At 39.6% G+C, this 17,529-nt stretch overlaps 1 protein-coding gene across 13 annotated transcripts in view; it reads right to left on the reverse strand.

Annotated features, from left to right (window-relative positions):
- The window catches only part of EIF4G3 (eukaryotic translation initiation factor 4 gamma 3), a 354,292-nt gene that overhangs the window by 13,694 nt on the left and 323,069 nt on the right, over positions 1-17,529 (reverse strand). For all 13 annotated transcript variants that reach the window (XM_018055176.1, XM_013974607.2, XM_018055170.1 and 10 more), the window contains 4 exons: positions 16,294-16,466; positions 6,493-6,618; positions 5,294-5,375; positions 1,801-1,899 (listed from right to left, as the gene is read on the reverse strand). In XM_018055176.1, the coding sequence (XP_017910665.1) occupies positions 1,801-1,899; positions 5,294-5,375; positions 6,493-6,618; positions 16,294-16,466 (480 nt within the window). The remainder of the gene's footprint in view (positions 1-1,800; positions 1,900-5,293; positions 5,376-6,492; positions 6,619-16,293; positions 16,467-17,529) is intronic.

The following is a 17,529-nucleotide window of genomic DNA, read 5'->3' on the forward strand; positions in this document are numbered from 1 at the left end:
AGTTAGACACATTACAGATTTTCTCTTTCTAGTCCCTAAATTTTATTAACATCTATCACAATTCTACCTAGTTTCTTCTCTTTTTATATCTGTGCTCACTTTTTGTATCTGTGCTCATTTTTGTGACTCTTTCTTTTTTAAATAGTGTTATTTTATATTATGAGTTATCATTCTATTATTTCAAGTCTCCAGAGTCTAAATCCTGCATTTATTCCCTGTTTACTCTCACTCTTGGTTACTTACTTCATTATATGTTAAATGAACTCTAAGTATTAACTCATACATTTGGACACTGTTAACTTGCAGAAAATAAGAGGTAAGTTGAGTATGTTTTCTCCAAAGAGCATTTTGGTTTGGTGCTTCGTGGAGCTGGGTTGCTACTGAACCAGGACCATTGCAGCTTCTTCAGGATCTCTGGGAGCACTCCAAGAGGTATTAGGCAACATGCCCTTCGCACATGCTTGTGCTTAGTTCCTTTGCGACCCCATGGACTGTAGCCCACCAGGCTTCTCTGTCCATGGGGATTCTCACATGTGCTTACTGCTCAGAATTCAGATTTCATCTTTGGCTTCCCCCCCTCATTCTTTTTGTTACTTGGAAGTTTCTTCCATGTTCTATGGTCCCAGCAATGAAAGATAAATTATGCCTTAAGTAGGCTCTTATTACCATGGCGGGAGTGCTCCTTAGTGTATCTAGTTTAAAACTAAAAGAAAGCTAAAGTCCACTGTGAATCTAATGTCTTTATCCAACTTAAAATATACATGCTTTAACATCATTTTCAGATTGCTTTATTATTTTTTTTAACCTAAGATTGACTTTTTTCTCCTTATTGCTGAATTTATAGGCTATCTCAGCAGTTATTTTCCTCAGATGTTTCAGGATTTTGATTTGCAGGATAATTTTGAGAAGAATTTTTTTTTAGGACCAGACTTTATCAATCGTAGAGCCTCCTGCCTTGTTGTGGATTTCTGGATCCAGTTACTAAGTCCGTAGGCAGCTTAGCTAAGGTTCTGTCTATAAAACCGTACCTACCTTCCTAACACTTATTTATCGATTTTCCACTTAGTGACATGCAGTAAGCCTGTCTCCAATCTTGTACCTTGTAAGAGGCTATTACCCTACAAAAATCATTTCTGACCTGTGTCTGTCTGCTTTCAGACCCAGAGCTCAGAAGACTTGCAGCTTTAGCCCTATTACCCCTGCTTTATTTATCAATTTCATTCCTGGTTCATGGATACATGTAACTTGTTTTCAAAATGTGTCTAATTTCTTAAATCTTTATTTTTTATCTATCATCTAATGAATGCATACACAAAAAGCCATGAGGTTGTTAAAAGTTCCCAGATGAGAACTGTGATTGGTTCCGACAAGAGATCAGAAAATATTTCTCCTTAGGAAGCACGAGTCTTTTTGAGGGTAAAGTAGCGTTAAAAGTATAGACTTAAAATGACATCTTGACCATGATTCCTATTTTGGTCTAATTTTAAAAACTGGGGGCTTCCCTAGTGACTTAGACAGTAAAGAATCCGCCTGCTATGTGGGAGACCTGTGTTCAATCCCTGGGTTGGGAAGACTCCCTGGAGAAGTGAATGGCTACCCATTCTAGTATTCTTGCCTGGAGAATTCCATGGACAGAGAAGCCTGGCAGATTACAGTCCATGGGGTCATAAAGAGTCGGACACGACTGAACAATTTTAACTTTCACTTAATAACCGGAATACTGATGCAATTATTTTTATCTCCTCTAAGAAACAGATCAATTACTATCAAACAGGAGGTATAAATCTTGCTTCAACTCACCTGCTCCAAGAGAAAATTATGTACATCTTCCCCTTCTGGTAAAAAGTCCTTCCAGCTGAGGTCAGCCTCCCTCCATAGGGCTCCCACTTTCTTATGGCTCTAAAACAGAGATTAAGTCCAGCTCATTTACTTCTACATTGGAAGGAGGAAAAAAAAGTCAAGAGTGCCAAACTGTGAAGGCTAAAAAAATGGAAACTTTCCCTTGTGCTGATAGGAGGTTAATTTCTTAACGATTCTCAGCTTTTAAGCTGAGATGTCTGAATGTACATAAATGTAGTGGTAAGTGAAGTACAGCTGCTTAAGGTCCAATAATCTCTTTTACCAGATGACCAATCTGGGGATTGGCGAGTTTGGTGTTTGGTGTGTTTTTGAATATAATCATCTAAAAAGAGTTTAATTCACACAACTTATAAATTCAAAACTGTCTCTTTTCCTGGACAGTGCTATATGCATTGGTGATTAAAGCTATTCAATAAGCCTTGCTGGAGGCCCTCTTCATAGTAGGTTATCATTATGCTACTTAACATGAGAATGATTAAGGAAGTCATTGCTCCTGAACAAGAAATGAGAATTATTTCAAGGGCAAGAAGAACTGCAAGGCGGAGCCCAACAAACAGCAGAGAAGAGCTGCTGTCAGTTGGAAAACTGATGAGGATGTTCAAGTCCACTCCCTGAACCAAATCACAGTGATAAAGGAAAGCGTCAGGCTTTGAGGCTGCAACTGTCATCTAAGGAACACGTACCAGTTATTTCATAGACTAATTAGCCCAGAGCATAGGTGATAACCTGGCAGAGCTAGGATTTTAACTCTAGCTTAATTTCAGAGTTTATGTTCTATGAGAATTTTGTTTTAGTTAGGAAAAGTGAGAATCTGCTTTCTGTTTCTACAAATAAATGTTAACAAGACTTTGAATTTTAAGGGATGAAGTTAAATAGGTAGAAGAGGAGAAGAAAATTCTAGATCTAGAAATTAGGGTTCAATAAAAAGTTCAGTGCCATCAAGCAAAGGGTAGTAATAATATATATAGATAATCACCTAGGACTAGAGATGAGACTATTCAGTATACCTATCTATGAGTAATTATCACACAAACTAGATACAGGGGAACTTCTGCAGATTTAGACAGAGAAATGATATGGTATTTTGTTTTGTTTTTTTATCAGTGCCTACAAAACATGGAACGACAGACTGGTTTCAAATAGGAAAAGGAGTACGTCAAGGCTGTATATTGTCACCCTGCTTATTGAACTTCTATGCAGAGTACATCATGAGAAACGCTGGACTGGAAGAAGCACAAGCTGGAATCAAGATTGCCAGGAGAAATATCAATAACCTCAGATATGCAGATGACACCACCCTTATGGCAGAAAGTGAAGAGGAACTAAAAAGCCTCTTGATGAAAGTAAAAGAGGAGAGTGAAAGAGTTGGCCTAAAGCTCAACATTCAGAAAACGAAGATCATGGCATCTGGTCCCATCACTTTATGGGAAATAGATGGGGAAACAGTGGAAACAGTGTCAGACTTTATTTTTTTGGGCTCTAAATTCACTGCAGATGGTGACTGCAGCCATGAAATTAAAAGATGCTTACTCCTTGGAAGGAAAGTTATGACCAACCTAGGCAGCATATTCAAAAGCAGAGACATTAGTTTGCCGACTAAGGTCCATCTAGTCAAGGCTATGGTTTTTCCAGTAGTCATGTATGGATGTGAGAGTTGGACTGTGAATAAAGCTGAGTGCCGAAGAATTGATGCTTTTGAACTGTGGTGTTGGAGAAGACTCTTGAGAGTCCCTTGGACTGCAAGGAGATCCAACCAGTCCATTCTGAAGGAGATCAACCCTGGGATTTCTTTGGAAGGAATGATGCTAAAGCTGAAACTTCAGTACTTTGGCCACCTCATGCGAAGAGGTGACTCACTGGAAAGACTCTGATGCTGGGAGGGATTGGGGGCAGGAGGAGAAGGTGATGACAGAGGATGAGATGGCTGGATGGCATCACTGACTTGATGGACATGAGTCTGAGTAAACTCCGGGAGTTGGTGATGGACAGAGAGGCCTGGTGTGCTGCGATTCATGGGGTCGCAAAGAATCAGACATGACTGAGCGACTGAACTGAACTGACAAAAGAGGGAATTCTATCATCCCAGTATCTCTTGCTCTGGTATGAATAAGTCAGAAATCACTCTAGAACTTTCCAAGTGAGTTTTGTTTTGATGTTTCTCACCCCAGGAGTTACATCACCTTCCTCTTTGGGAAGCTATACCACTTTTCCAAACTTCTTAACCTCTAATATAGCACTGACACAATTTTTTGGTTAAGATTTGTCTGTCTCCCCTTCCAGTCTATAAATTCTCTGAAGGTTTAGTCATCTTTGTAGATAAAATCCTGGCAAAGGGCTTTGCAGAGAATTATGCAGTAATTCTAAATAAATTCTAAAATAAATGCAACTCTAAGATAGAAATTCACAATCCTGCAGAATCATTTTCACCACCTATTTCTTTTTTCCATTAAAAAATCATTTTATTGAAGTATAGTTAATTTACCATGTTGTGTTAATTTCTGCTATACAGCAAAGTGATTCAGTTACATATATACATACACACGGTCTTCTTCATATCCTTATCCATTATAGTTTATCACAGGATATTGATATTTCCCTGAGCTATACAAGAGGTCCTCACTGTTCATCGATTATGTGCACAGCAGATGCAGTTTGCATCTGCCAACCCAGACTCCCAAACCATTTCCCCCTCCCCTTGGCAACCACAAGCCTGTTCTCTATTCTGAAAGTCTGTTTCTATTGCACAGATAAGTTCATTTGTGTTTTAGATTTCATGTGTAAGCAATATCAACATGAATTTTTACCACCTATTTCTAATCAGATTCAGTTCAGTTCAGTCGCTCAGTCATGTCCGACTCTTTGCAACCCCATGAATCGCAGCACGCCAGGCCTCCCTGTCCATCACCAACTCCCGGAGTTCACTCAGATTCACGTCCATCGAGTCGGTGATGCCATCCAGCCATCTCATCCTCTGTCGTCCCCTTCTCCTCCTGTCCCCAATCCCTCCCAGCATCAGGGTCTTTTCCAATGAGTCAACTCTCCAAAAATAATAAAATTAATCATTTCATGAATCTCCTCTTTCTCTGAAAGCAGAGGAATTTTAATCAAAATCTATTATAATGAAGTGTAAATAATATAGCCATTTTGCTTCAAGAGAAAATAAATTAAAACAGATTTTGAGATTCTTTAAATTTTACCAAATCTAGCTGAGATTAGATAATTCTTCCCAAATTAGTAGAGAACAGAAAGGCAAATATACCTTTGGAAGACACTAGACTGAACCAGAGACCTCACTCTTTTTTTTCCCCCCAAATAATAGAAGTTAACAGAATTACTTACACAGGGATATCCAAGTTTTTCACAGATAAACCAAGATCAAAATCATGACACTTCCTAATACACTGCTAAGTCCAATACTAAGTTTAACACTCACCATTTGTTTGCATAGAAGGTGCAATATTTCAGAAATCAAGATTCCAGCTCTTCCAACAGGAAGTAAAGGTTTGCAAAATTCTCTGTAAAAGATACAAGTAGTGCTTAAGTACCTCTGAACAAATTTTCTGTTTTAAAAAACAGGCAAAGTGTGCCAAAAGAACAGATACTGTGCAACCGAAACAATACTGGGCAGGTCCAAGCTCCAGAACATGCTCAAAGTAACAATTTTCACCAGAAGTAGTTCTGAGACCTCGGGTTTTTATGCCTCACTGAGAAGCTGGAAGGAGGCTTTACAATTCCTGGGTTTTGCCTTTTTCTCTGTTTCAGTGACAAAAGCAATGCGATGATCAGTCTCACTTACTCTGTTTATGTAAGTTCCACTTTAAGCTGAAAGGAGAGAAGCACCTTAGGTAACAGGAAGGTGTGAAGCCTGCTTATGAAATAAGTTTAAGGAAGGAAGCTTTTCTTTAGAATATGGATGAAACAGAAAGGAACCAATTTTCCTATAGTTAAATCAGTATTTCACAAACTATGTTCCATAGTATATTAACAATTATTCCTCAAAAAAAGGATTCAACATGCAATTAAATGAAGTGATGCTGACTGAAACAAAGTGAAATAATTTTTATCGGTTGCTTTGCTTACAGGACTGTCATAACCTTTAATGTGCTATAATACACTTGTGACTCTCACAGGGATACACAAGTATGCAGAGGTGGACTATGTGAACAGTTTTGGGAGAAACACTAGCCTACACAAGGCAGCAACAATTGCCCATTCCTGTCCAAATCTAGGAATGCCTAACAGCTCAGGTTCTTTCAAAACAACCTGAGCACGTACCATGCAGGTACCACAATCTGACAGGTTATCACGTGGAACTATAAATTCTTATAGCACTGGAGCAATGAGAGACATAAAAGCCAGATTAACATTAAGCTTCCAGGAGCAATCACTTTCCAATTACATGATTCTGAAGCCATATCTAATGTTAATGAACCACAGGGCTATTATATCCCCATCACTTCTCTAATTTAGAAAAATGTAACATTTTTATACAGAAATTAGAAGTCTTAAAGAGCCACAGGCTGGGTGTAAAAGTCTCCAAAAGCACTGAAGAAACAGCACTAAGCTAAAAGCCAGCTGGTGAGTTCTGCCAGGTTAACTAGAAATACATACAAAGAAACAAGCACAACTTACGTGATGAGTTCTCTCATGGAGATTCCGCCTTCCTTTAACATGGGAGTCACCAGTTCAGCAAGGTACAACCAAATATGCGGAATATCAATGGCCATGTCATCTGCCAATTCCAATGTTTCTGAAAAACTGGAAAAGAACAGGAAAAAATCCACATGCAAATGTAATTGAAACTTAAGATCAAATACATACATCAAAAAGCAGTCGGTCAACAAATATCCATTAAACAACTGCTATGTCTGGTACTGCTCTAGGCATCAAGTACACAAGCTTTTGATCTCAAAGAGCTTGTATCATTGTGGGGAGGAAAACAAACAAAGACAAAAGCATATTTGCAGACAGGGTTAATTCTCTGAAGAACAGGACCTAAGGTACCAGGATATCGCTAGAGGGTGACCAGAAAATAACCCTTTATGGAAGTGACTTCTGAAAAACTTAATGAAAATGAGCCAGTCTCATGATGTCCTAGGGTAACAATTTAATCCCAACTATAAACAGTTCCCCATAGCTAAGTATCATATCCTCGGAGTCGGTCAGAAGCACTGACGGAAAACTTCATGTAATACAGACCAGACACAAAGAGAAGAAAAGACAAAAATCCTTCCTTTGAGGAGCTTACAATGGGGAAGAAAGCTCGGTGAATACAAAAGAGCCTGACAACGTTACTATATAACATCATCATTATACACGTGACAAGCTGGGCAACCTCTAAAGAAAAGCTGGTGGTTTCCGGCTTTCATGCTATGGAGTATTTCTCAACGTGAACTACATAAATCGAATTTTTAAATATAAAATTTAGAAACATCAAATACAAAACATCAGCACAGTCTTATTTAAGCTAGAAATCATAGCTATCTATTTAAAGTATAAAAACATAATTCAAGACTGTGTTAATCATTCCAACATAGAATATATTAAAAGGTACAAAAACAAAAGTGAATTTAACTATAGGAGACATATACATAATTAAAAGGAAATACACATAATCAGCCTTGACGTACTCCTTTTCCTATCTGGAACCAGTCTGTTGTTCCATGTCCAGTTCTAACTGTTGCTTCCTGACCTGCATACAGATTTCTCAAGAGGCAGGTCAGGTGGTCTGGTATTCCCATCTCTTTCAGAATTTTCCACACTTTATTGTGATCCACATAGTCAAAGGCTTTGGATAGTCAATAAAGCAGAAATAGATATTTTTCTGGAACTCTCTTGCTTTTTCCATGATCCAGCAGATGTTGGCAATTTGATCTCTGGTTCCTCTGCCTTTTCTAAAACCAGCTTGAACATCAGGGAGTTCATGGTTCACGTATTGCTGAAGCCTGGCTTGGAGAATTTTGAGCATTACTTTACTAGCATGTGAGATGAGTGCAACTGTGCGGTGGTTTGAGCATTCTTTGGCATTGCCTTTCTTTGGAATTGGAATGAAAACGGACCTTTTCCAGTCCTGCGGCCACTGCTGAGTTTTCCAAATTTGCTGGCATATTGAGTGCAGCACTTTCACAGCATCATCTTTCAGGATTTGAAATAGCGCCACTGGAATTCCATCACCTCCACTAGCTTTGTTCATAGTGATGCTTTCTAAGGCCCACTTGCCTTCACATTCCAAGATGTCTGGCTCTAGATTAGTGATCACATCATCATGATTATCTTGGTCGTGAAGATCTTTTTTGTACAGTTCTTTGTGTATTCTTGCCACCTCGTCTTAATATCTTCTGCTTCTGTTAGGTCCAGACCATTTCTGTCTTTTATCGAGCCCGTCTTTGCATGAAATGTTCCCTTGGTATCTCTAATTTTCTTGAAGAGATCTCTAGTCTTTCCCATTCTGTTGTTTTCCTCTATTTCTTTGCATTGATCGCTGAAGAAGGCTTTCTTGTCTCTTCTTGCTATCCTCTGGAACTCTGGATTCAGATGCTTATATCTTTCCTTTTCTCCTTTGCTTTTTGCCTCTCCTTTTCACAGCTATTTGTAACTTATATGCAGAGTACATCATGAGAAACGCTGGGTTGGAAGAAACACAAGCTGGAATCAAGATTGCCGGGAGAAATATCAATCACCTCAGATATGCAGATGACACCACCCTTATGGCAGAAAGTGAAGAGGAACTAAAAAGCCTCTTGATGAAAGTGAAAGAGCAGAGTGAAAAAGTTGGCTTCAAGCTCAACATTCAGAAAACGAAGATCACAGGATCTAGTCCCATCACTTCACGGGAAATAGATGGGGAAACAGTAGAAAGTGTCAGACTTTATTTTTTTGGGCTCCAAAATCACTGCAGATGGTGACTGCAGCCATGAAATTAAAAGACACTCCTTGGAAGAAAAGTTATGACCAATCTAGATAGTATATTCAAAAGCAGAGACATTAGTTTGCCGACTAAGGTCCGTCTAGTCAAGGCTATGGTTTTTCCTGTGGTCACGTATGGATGTGAGAGTTGGACTGTGAAGAAGGCTGAGCGCCAAAGAATTGATGCTTTTGAACCGTGGTGTTGGAGAAGACTCTTGAGAGTGCCTTGGACTGCAAGGAGATCCAACCAGTCCATTCTGAAGGAGATCAACCCTGGGATTTCTTTGGAAGGAATGATGCTAAAGCTGAAGCTCCAGTACTTTGGCCACCTCATGCGAAGAGTTGACTCATTCGAAAAGACTCTGATGCTGGGAGGGATTGGGGGCAGGAGGAGAAGGGGACGACTGAGGATGAGATGGCTGTATGGCATCCCTGACTCGATGGATGTGAGTCTGAGTGTACTCTGGGAGATGGTGATGGACAGGGAGGCCTGGCGTGCTGCGATTCATGGGGTCGCAAAGAGTCGGACACGACTGAGCGACTGAACTGAACTGAACTGACACATAATCAGAAGGGTGTATGAATCGAGGAGTCAAGGGCAGGTGGTATCCTTTCAGATCTCACCGTACATAAAAAATGTGTGCTTTTTCACTGCAATTCCAGTTTCTAGCCAGAGTATGCCCTTCTTTTTACCTACCTGAGAGAGCTACACATCACTAAAATTTTTCACTTAAAAAGAGGTACCACTGCAAGGCAGGGTCACTTTACTGAAGGTGTTATTTCAAAACAGTTGGCAGCTCAGCCACATTATCTAACTCTGGGCTTCATGAATCCTGAATGGCAATATTGTGACCTCACAGCTTGCAATTATTTGATACCAATTTGCTATGAACAGACTCTTGACTGTTCGCTGATTATGTACGCTTCCAGCTTGGTTAATGTGCCAACGATGGAACATAATCTGGCCGGGCTCCAGGATTTCTAGATTAATTACATGTAATGCCTCTTCATGTTTCATGGTGTAGTGGTATAAACTTGCCTAATGGGCTCATGAGACAATCGCAGCAGTCCTGGTCTTGAAGCTGTGTGTCTAAACTGTTCTTTTCATCTCATATGACAACTAAAAGATACTCATATTCTTGCCCCAGTTTTCTACTTGTTGATTAGTCAGTTTACCATGGTACAGTCTGCAGAACACCATCACCGATCAAATCCATACTGATGATAAAAAACATAGGTGGCTGAACGCATGGTATCTGAAGCAAAAGCTCATAAGCGACTTAATAAGTTTACTATTCCTAAATCCTTTTGTATGATTTTAAAAGAAAAATCCTACAGCCCCGTGTGCAGAAGCTGCTTGATCATTATGTCTGTGTCTTTGGACTACTACTTAGCCTGTAACAGTGCCTTGCCTAACATATTTTCTGCTGGCTGAATAAATGAAATAAAGTTACAGCACAGCCTTGCTTCGTGGTATACAGTGACCACCACACCCACTAAACTGCACTCTGGGAGGTCTACCAATGGGACTTTGAACATCCCTCACCCCATTTCAACTACAGAAACTCTATTTTTACTTATTTTAGATACTGCAATCCTAAAATTTAGTTGAAGAAAGCAATAAATATTAAAAGTTAGAAATATATTTTTTAATTTTAATTTTTTAATGCAGTAAAGTTCTGATTAGACATCTGCTAAAAGGCAAAATAATCTACCATCACTGGAAATGATCTTGTCAGGCAGCATCTTCCATAATTTTGCATTATGATAACTTTAATAAAAATATAAATCTGACTGTAGATAATCAAAGAAGAAACAGTGAAGACATCTCAAAATTAAGCTGGTCTGAAATTATTACCCTGATCATTAGAGAATCTAACTACACGTAAAACAAAGAAATAAATATAAAGATAAGACCCTTCTTATATTCCAGTACCATTTTCAAAGAATACCACAGAAAAAGACTATTGCCTCACCTATGAGAGCAAATGGGGCCTTTACTTGCTGAGAAGCACCTCTACAATTCTGCATGTGGAACTTAGTCTGCTTGCCCACTTAGACTCCGAACAGTTTTACCAAAGTAGAATTGCCTTAAGTGGCAAGAAAAGTTCCAAGAGTAGTCAAGGAGGAGATAAGAATTTCCTTCCCAATAAGCATCTCCAAAAGTAAAATATTAATATAATGAGATTCCTTGAAGGGCAGATATTTTGGGTATCTGGTCAACTTCAACCTTTGTCCTGCTTTTCACTTATTACATTTTCATTTGTTCAAAACACTTTCAAAGAGATTCCAGTTTCATGGTGAACAGTGAGCTACATTCAACTACCTTTACCAGACAGTTTTTAGAAGTTTCCTGAGGCCATGATATTAAATGACTGTACCACATTATCTGAAATGAATCTACCTACATAATAATGTGCTCACCTACCCACATATCTGATTAGCATCATAGAGTATTTAGATCCAAGGTATGAAAATTCCAAGGGGATGGTTTGATCTTGTGGAAATGTTTTACATACATCAACTACTATGCTCAAAGTTGATGAAACATCTTTTAAAAAAACTGCAAAGGATCTAAGCTTTGTTTATAAGCCACCTGACACAGAGAGGTTATCTGAAACATCTGTCTAGTCTATCTTACTCTTCAAGTAGCAATGTATGCTTCGGGCAGCTGTAGGAGAGACTACATACAGGGGACTGGAATGCAAAGCAGGACGTCAAGAAACACCTGGGGTAACGGCAAACCTGGCCTTGGAATGCGGAATGAAGCAGGCAAAGGCTAATAGAGTTTAGCCAAGACAACGCACTGCTCATAGCAAACACCCTCCTCCAACAACACAAGGGAAGACTCTGCACATGGACATCAGCAGATGGTCAACACCAAAATCAGATTGATTATATTCTTTGCAGCCAAAGATGGAGAAGCTCTATACAGTCAGCAAAAACGAGACCAGGAGCTGACTGTGGCTCAGATCATGAACTCCTTATTGCCAAATTCAGACTTAAATTGAAGAAAGTAGGGAAAACCACTAAAACATTCAGTTATGACCTAAATCAAATCCTTTATGACTATACAGTGGAAGTGAGAAATAGATTTAAGGGACTAGATCTGATAGATAGAGTGCCTGATGAACTATGGACGGAGGTTCATGACAGTGTACAAGAGACAGGGATCAAGACCATCCCCATGGAAAAGAAATGCAAAAAAGCAAAATGGCTGTCTGGGGAGGCCTTACAAATAGCTGTGAAAAGAAGAGAAGCGAAAAGCAAAGGAGAAAAGGAAAGATACAAGCATCTGAATGCAGAGTTCCAAAGAATAGCAAGGAGAGATAAGAAAGCCTTTCTCAGCAATCAATGCAAAGAAGTAGAGGAAAACAACAGAACGGGAAAGACAAGAGATCTCATCAAGAAAATCAGAGATACCAAGGGAACATTTCATGCAAAGACGGGCTTGAAAAAGGAAAGAAATGGTCTGGACCTAACAGAAGCAGAAGATATTAAGAAGAGGTGGCAAGAATACACAGAATTGTACGAAAAAGGTCTTCACATCCAAGATGATCACGATGGTGTGATCACTCACCTATAGCCAGACATCCTGGAATGTGAAGTCAAGTGGGCCTTAGAAAGTGTAACTATGAACAAAGCTAGTGGAGGTGATGGAATTCCAGTGGCGCTATTTCAAATCCTGAAAGATGATGCTATGAAAGTGCTGCACTCAATATGCCAGCAAATTTGGAAAACTCAGCAGTGGCCGCAGGACTGGAAAAGGTCCGTTTTCATTCCAATTCCAAAGAAAGGCAATGCCAAAGAATGCTCAAACTACCGCACAGTTGCACTCATCTCACATGCTAGTAAAGTAATGCTCAAAATTCTCCAAGCCAGGCTTCAGCAATACGTGAACCGTGAACTCCCTGATGTTCAAGCTGGTTTTAGAAAAGGCAGAGGAACCAGAGATCAAATTGCCAACATCTGCTGGATCATGGAAAAAGCAAGAGAGTTCCAGAAAAATATCTATTTCTGCTTTATTGACTATGCCAAAGCCTTTGACTATGTGGATCACAATAAAGTGTGGAAAATTCTGAAAGAGATGGGAATACCAGACCACCTGACCTGCCTCTTGAGAAACCTATATGCAGGTCAGGAAGCAACAGTTAGAACTGGACATGGAACAACAGACTGGTTCCAGATAGGAAAAGGAGTATGTCAAGGCTATATATTGTCATCTTGCTTATTGAACTTATATGCCGAGTACATCATGAGAAACTCTGGGCTGGAAGAAGCACAAGCTGGAATCAAGATTGCCGGGAGAAATATCAATAACCTCAGATATGCAGATGACACCACCCTTATGGCAGAAAGTGAAGAGGAACTAAAAAGCCTCTTGATGAAAGTGAAAGTGGAGAGTGAAAAAGTTGGCTTAAAGCTCAACATTCAGAAAATGAAGATCATGGCATCTGGTCCCATCACTTCATGGGAAGTAGATGGGGAAACAGTGGAAGCAGTATCAGACTTTATTTTTGGGGGCTCCAAAATCACTGCAGATGGTGATTGCAGCCATGAAATTAAAAGACACTTACTCCTTGGAAGGAAAGTTATGACTAACCTAGATAGCATATTCAAAAGCAGAGACATTACTTTGCCAACAAAGGTCCGTCTAGTCAAGGCTATGGTTTTTCCAGTGGTCAAGTATGGATGTGAGTTGGACTGTGAAGAAAGCTGAGTGCTGAAGAATTGATGCTTTTGAACTGTGGTGTTGGAGAAGACTTGAAAGTCCCTTGGATTGCAAGGAGATACAACCAGTCCCTTCTAAAGAAGATCAGTCTGGGTGTTCTTTGGAAGGACGGATGCTAAAGCTGTAACTCCAATACTTTGGCCACCTCATGCGAAGAGCTGACTCACTGGAAAGGATTCCGATGCTGGGAGAGATTGGGGGCAGGAGGAGAAGGGGATGACAGAGGATGAGATGGCTGGATGGCATCACCAACTCGATGGACATGAGTTTGAGTGAATTCCGGGAGTTGGTGATGGACAGGGAGGCCTGGCGTGCTGCGATTCATGGGGTTGCAGAGTGGGACAGGACCAAGCGACTGGACTGAACTGAGGAGAAACCGCAGATTAAAAGTTGGCTGATCAGGGCCCAGTAAATTTGGAGGTCTTCTTTTTTATTTTCCAGAATCATCACTGGCTTGGGAAACTAGGCAGAAACTGCTTTAATTGTTCACAAAGCATTGTGCTAGTCACTCAGTTGTGTCTGACTATTTGCAACTTCATGGACCATCAGGCTCCTCTGTTCAAAGGATTTTACAGGCAAGAATATTGGAGTGGGTTGCCATTTCCTTCTCCAGAGGATTTTCCCAACCCAGGTATCAAACCCAGGGCTCCCACATTGCAGACAGATGCTTTCCTGTCTGAGCCACCAGGGAAGCCACAATTGCTCAGAAGTTGGCATTTAAGCAGTATCAGCATCCAGAAAGCTGACCCTGCTGCTCCCCTCACAATGCTGACTAAGGACAGAGGTCTTTGGATACTGGGACAAAAAGAGATAGCAGACAGGGCATTTCAGTGGCTCCAATGAAATGGCTTCTCTGGACAATATGATCTATTTATAACTTAGGTTTCAGAAGTAATTGGGAAATTATGATTCAGTGTGCAAGAAGGCTCTTTGTGGATATTAACATGGGGCTATCTCTTAGTTCCACCTTAGAAAAAATTGCCAGACCTTTTCATTTAGGAAGGAACAGGGATCCATCTAGGGGTCTTGTCTAAGGATAGCCTGATTAGGTCTCACTAAGTGTCAAAAGCTAAACCTGAAGCTGTTGCGTTATCACGAGCTGCAGAGGAAGCAGGGACAGAGAAAGCTGAGGCAGCCCCTGAGACAGAGGTGTGTCCCCTTTCGGCCTGTATGGAATGTGGACACCGTGTCTGGACGTGGTAACATTTCCTCAGGGAAATGGAAATGTTTGAGATAGCCTGGAAACCAAGCTAGCACCTCACAAGTTCAACCAAGGTCACTGAGGCTAGAACGCACTCTGTGAGGGCTTTTCAGGGATGAACCAACTTCTGAGTATAGTTTGAAGAAAGACAGAAAATGGTAACTGGTAATGTAGCATTTTCAAAATTTTCTGGTGAATATATCATAATATCTGGGCAAAAAGCAAATATATATAAATTAACATAATAGTTATTAAAACTATAGTTCCAAGTTGGCTAGGGGCAGAACTCAATTTGTGAGGCTGTAAATACTCTCATTTGCTCTTATTGTTTATACTGGTTGGCTACTGGAGTGAGGGGGCCAAAGTTTCTTACTAAGTTAACTGAGTCAGATGGCCTTAATCTAGTCAAGTCACTGAATAAAGAGAAATCTAACTTATTGATGAAGTATAACTTTTTAATGATGCTAGGAACAAATATACATCTTCTGGGACTCTGAGGACAATGCCATTATTCCTCACAGAAATCAAATGAATAGTTATTCTTAGGTATATTCAACCCTGGGATTTAATAATTATACTATTCTAAGAGGTTGGCCATATCTGAGAGATATATGTGGTATTTCATCATGTGCATTTAATTTACAAGACCACAAAAAAGATCGGCAAAAAAAGAGATTTAAAAAAATGAGAGAAATAATTTACACAATGCAGAAGTCTTCCTGACATCCCACTCACGGAGCACTCACCCTGAATGAGATGGAAGGGTTATCCCATCTGACATTGACCCTACAGGTCTCAGTTCCTCTTCTCTCACAGAATGGGTACCTGTCAGCTCTGGCTGTGGTTCTATGTTTACATTTGCACAACATGGCTCCTAAAACAATTTTTTTTAAACAATATGCAATTTCACTTTAAACATTGCTTTTAAAACATAAGCCTGGGCAAGATTCTGTGATTGTACCCAAAGAACCTGATCTATGCATTCATCTGTGGATGATCACAAAGGTAACCGGATTCTGATGACAGGATTTAACACAAGTCACAGCCAAACTTCATCAACTCAGCCACCAAGAGAAATCACAATGAAACCAACCTGAAATAAACCTAATCATTAACAACTTGGGAGTTATATATGCTTCTTTTGGGGTAGAGTGTACAGACAAGCATTTCTTGGCCAAAATGAACCATGGTTTAGTGTAAGGATGAAGCTTTTTTGGTTTAATTTTCCAGAATTTTTCTCACAAAGGAAAGCTCTTTTCTCAGGGTTTACATGTAGGCTGATGAGGAGCTCCGAGTCTGTTGGTGGTTAAGAGGGTCTGTTATCTGACTTGCATCACAATATGTGTCTATCTACAATTAGATACAGAAAATCAGAAAATAAACACTAATCAGAAAATAACCACTAGCGCAATCTATCAAATGCCATCATATCAACCAACATACATACTGTCAATATAATACACATCAACATATTATGGCAGATACAATTTTAACCTATGGAAACTGCTAAATACTTAAAAAGTTATGTACTCTTAAAATTAACTACTATGAAAGAGCCTAGTAACTGAGTACTGCTGTTGAGTAGGATACTGACCCTTTGAAAAAGTCCTGTTTGCTGAGCTTTTCTGACTGTACCAGCTGATACAGTAACTGGCCCATGTGATCCCGGGTGATCTGGCTCCTTTCCAGGGTGGACTCCACTCCTGTCCTTACGAACACGTGTTGCAGGCCCTGGGCATTCAGCTCTTCCACACACTGCATGGCTTCCTGTTCAAACAGCAAATAAAAGCTTACTCCAAAATAAGGATCGAATTGCCAGAGTGTTAAAATAAGTTTAAAAACATTTACTTATGACAAAATTGGTAGAAAAGAGCAAGACAGTTTTCATATATACAAATAGCTAAACATTAATACAGGTCAGTAAAATGCAGGATAATATGGGCAATATTATTAGGCATATTTAAAAATAAAAGTGCATCTTTATAAGGCTAATGTGCTTAGCTTAACATCTTAAAGATCACTCAAAAGACCAGAGCCAAAAATGTCTATTTTTACACAACATGGATCTATATTATGATCATTCAGAAACTTGAAATGGTATATTATGAAATAATATTTAAACAGAAATTCATGTCAAGATTCAAAGGCCTTAATGAGAAAACTGAGGTAATTCTGTCTCAATATGTAATATTTGCAAAATCTTCAAAGAAAAATGTCTTCCTTTTATAGTAAAGTTGACATGGTTAGCTGAAGTACTAAAAATCTTTTAGGAAGATCTTGGGATGTGGGGCTTTTAGACTGGCTTACCACGGGATGATCTGGCTAGGTCTGTATCGCTGTTCTGGACAATAAAAGCCTGGCAGCAGGGTCACCCAATCACCAATACAGCAGTGTGCCTCCCTGCCCTCAGCTACCTCAACTTGTCTGAGTCCAAAATCCTGTGATTCTACATCTGACGAGAGCAGTTCTTGTGATGGGGAAGATGCATGTGAGAAGGGCAGCCTCCTGACAGAAGCAGCGAGTGAGGCAGGTCTAGGTGTCTTCACCACTGTTTATCTCCTCTCTATTAAGTTATTTAACAATTCCTCCCATGTCACTTTTTATCTAAAATATTGTCAAAATATAGAGAAATTAAAGAGTAATAAAATGTACACTGACATACCTTTACTGCAATTTAGATTAATCAATTGCTGGTTTTCTTATATATGTATCTAAGAAATTCAACATTCACACAGTAACATCAACTAAATAGCTGATATAGTACATACTGGAATTGCCACAACTGTCCCCAAATGTCCAATATAGCTTTTTCATTGTTCTAGGATCCAAC

Source organism: Capra hircus, chromosome 2, assembly GCF_001704415.2.
Source record: "Capra hircus breed San Clemente chromosome 2, ASM170441v1, whole genome shotgun sequence".
NCBI classification, from domain to species: domain Eukaryota; kingdom Metazoa; phylum Chordata; class Mammalia; order Artiodactyla; family Bovidae; genus Capra; species Capra hircus.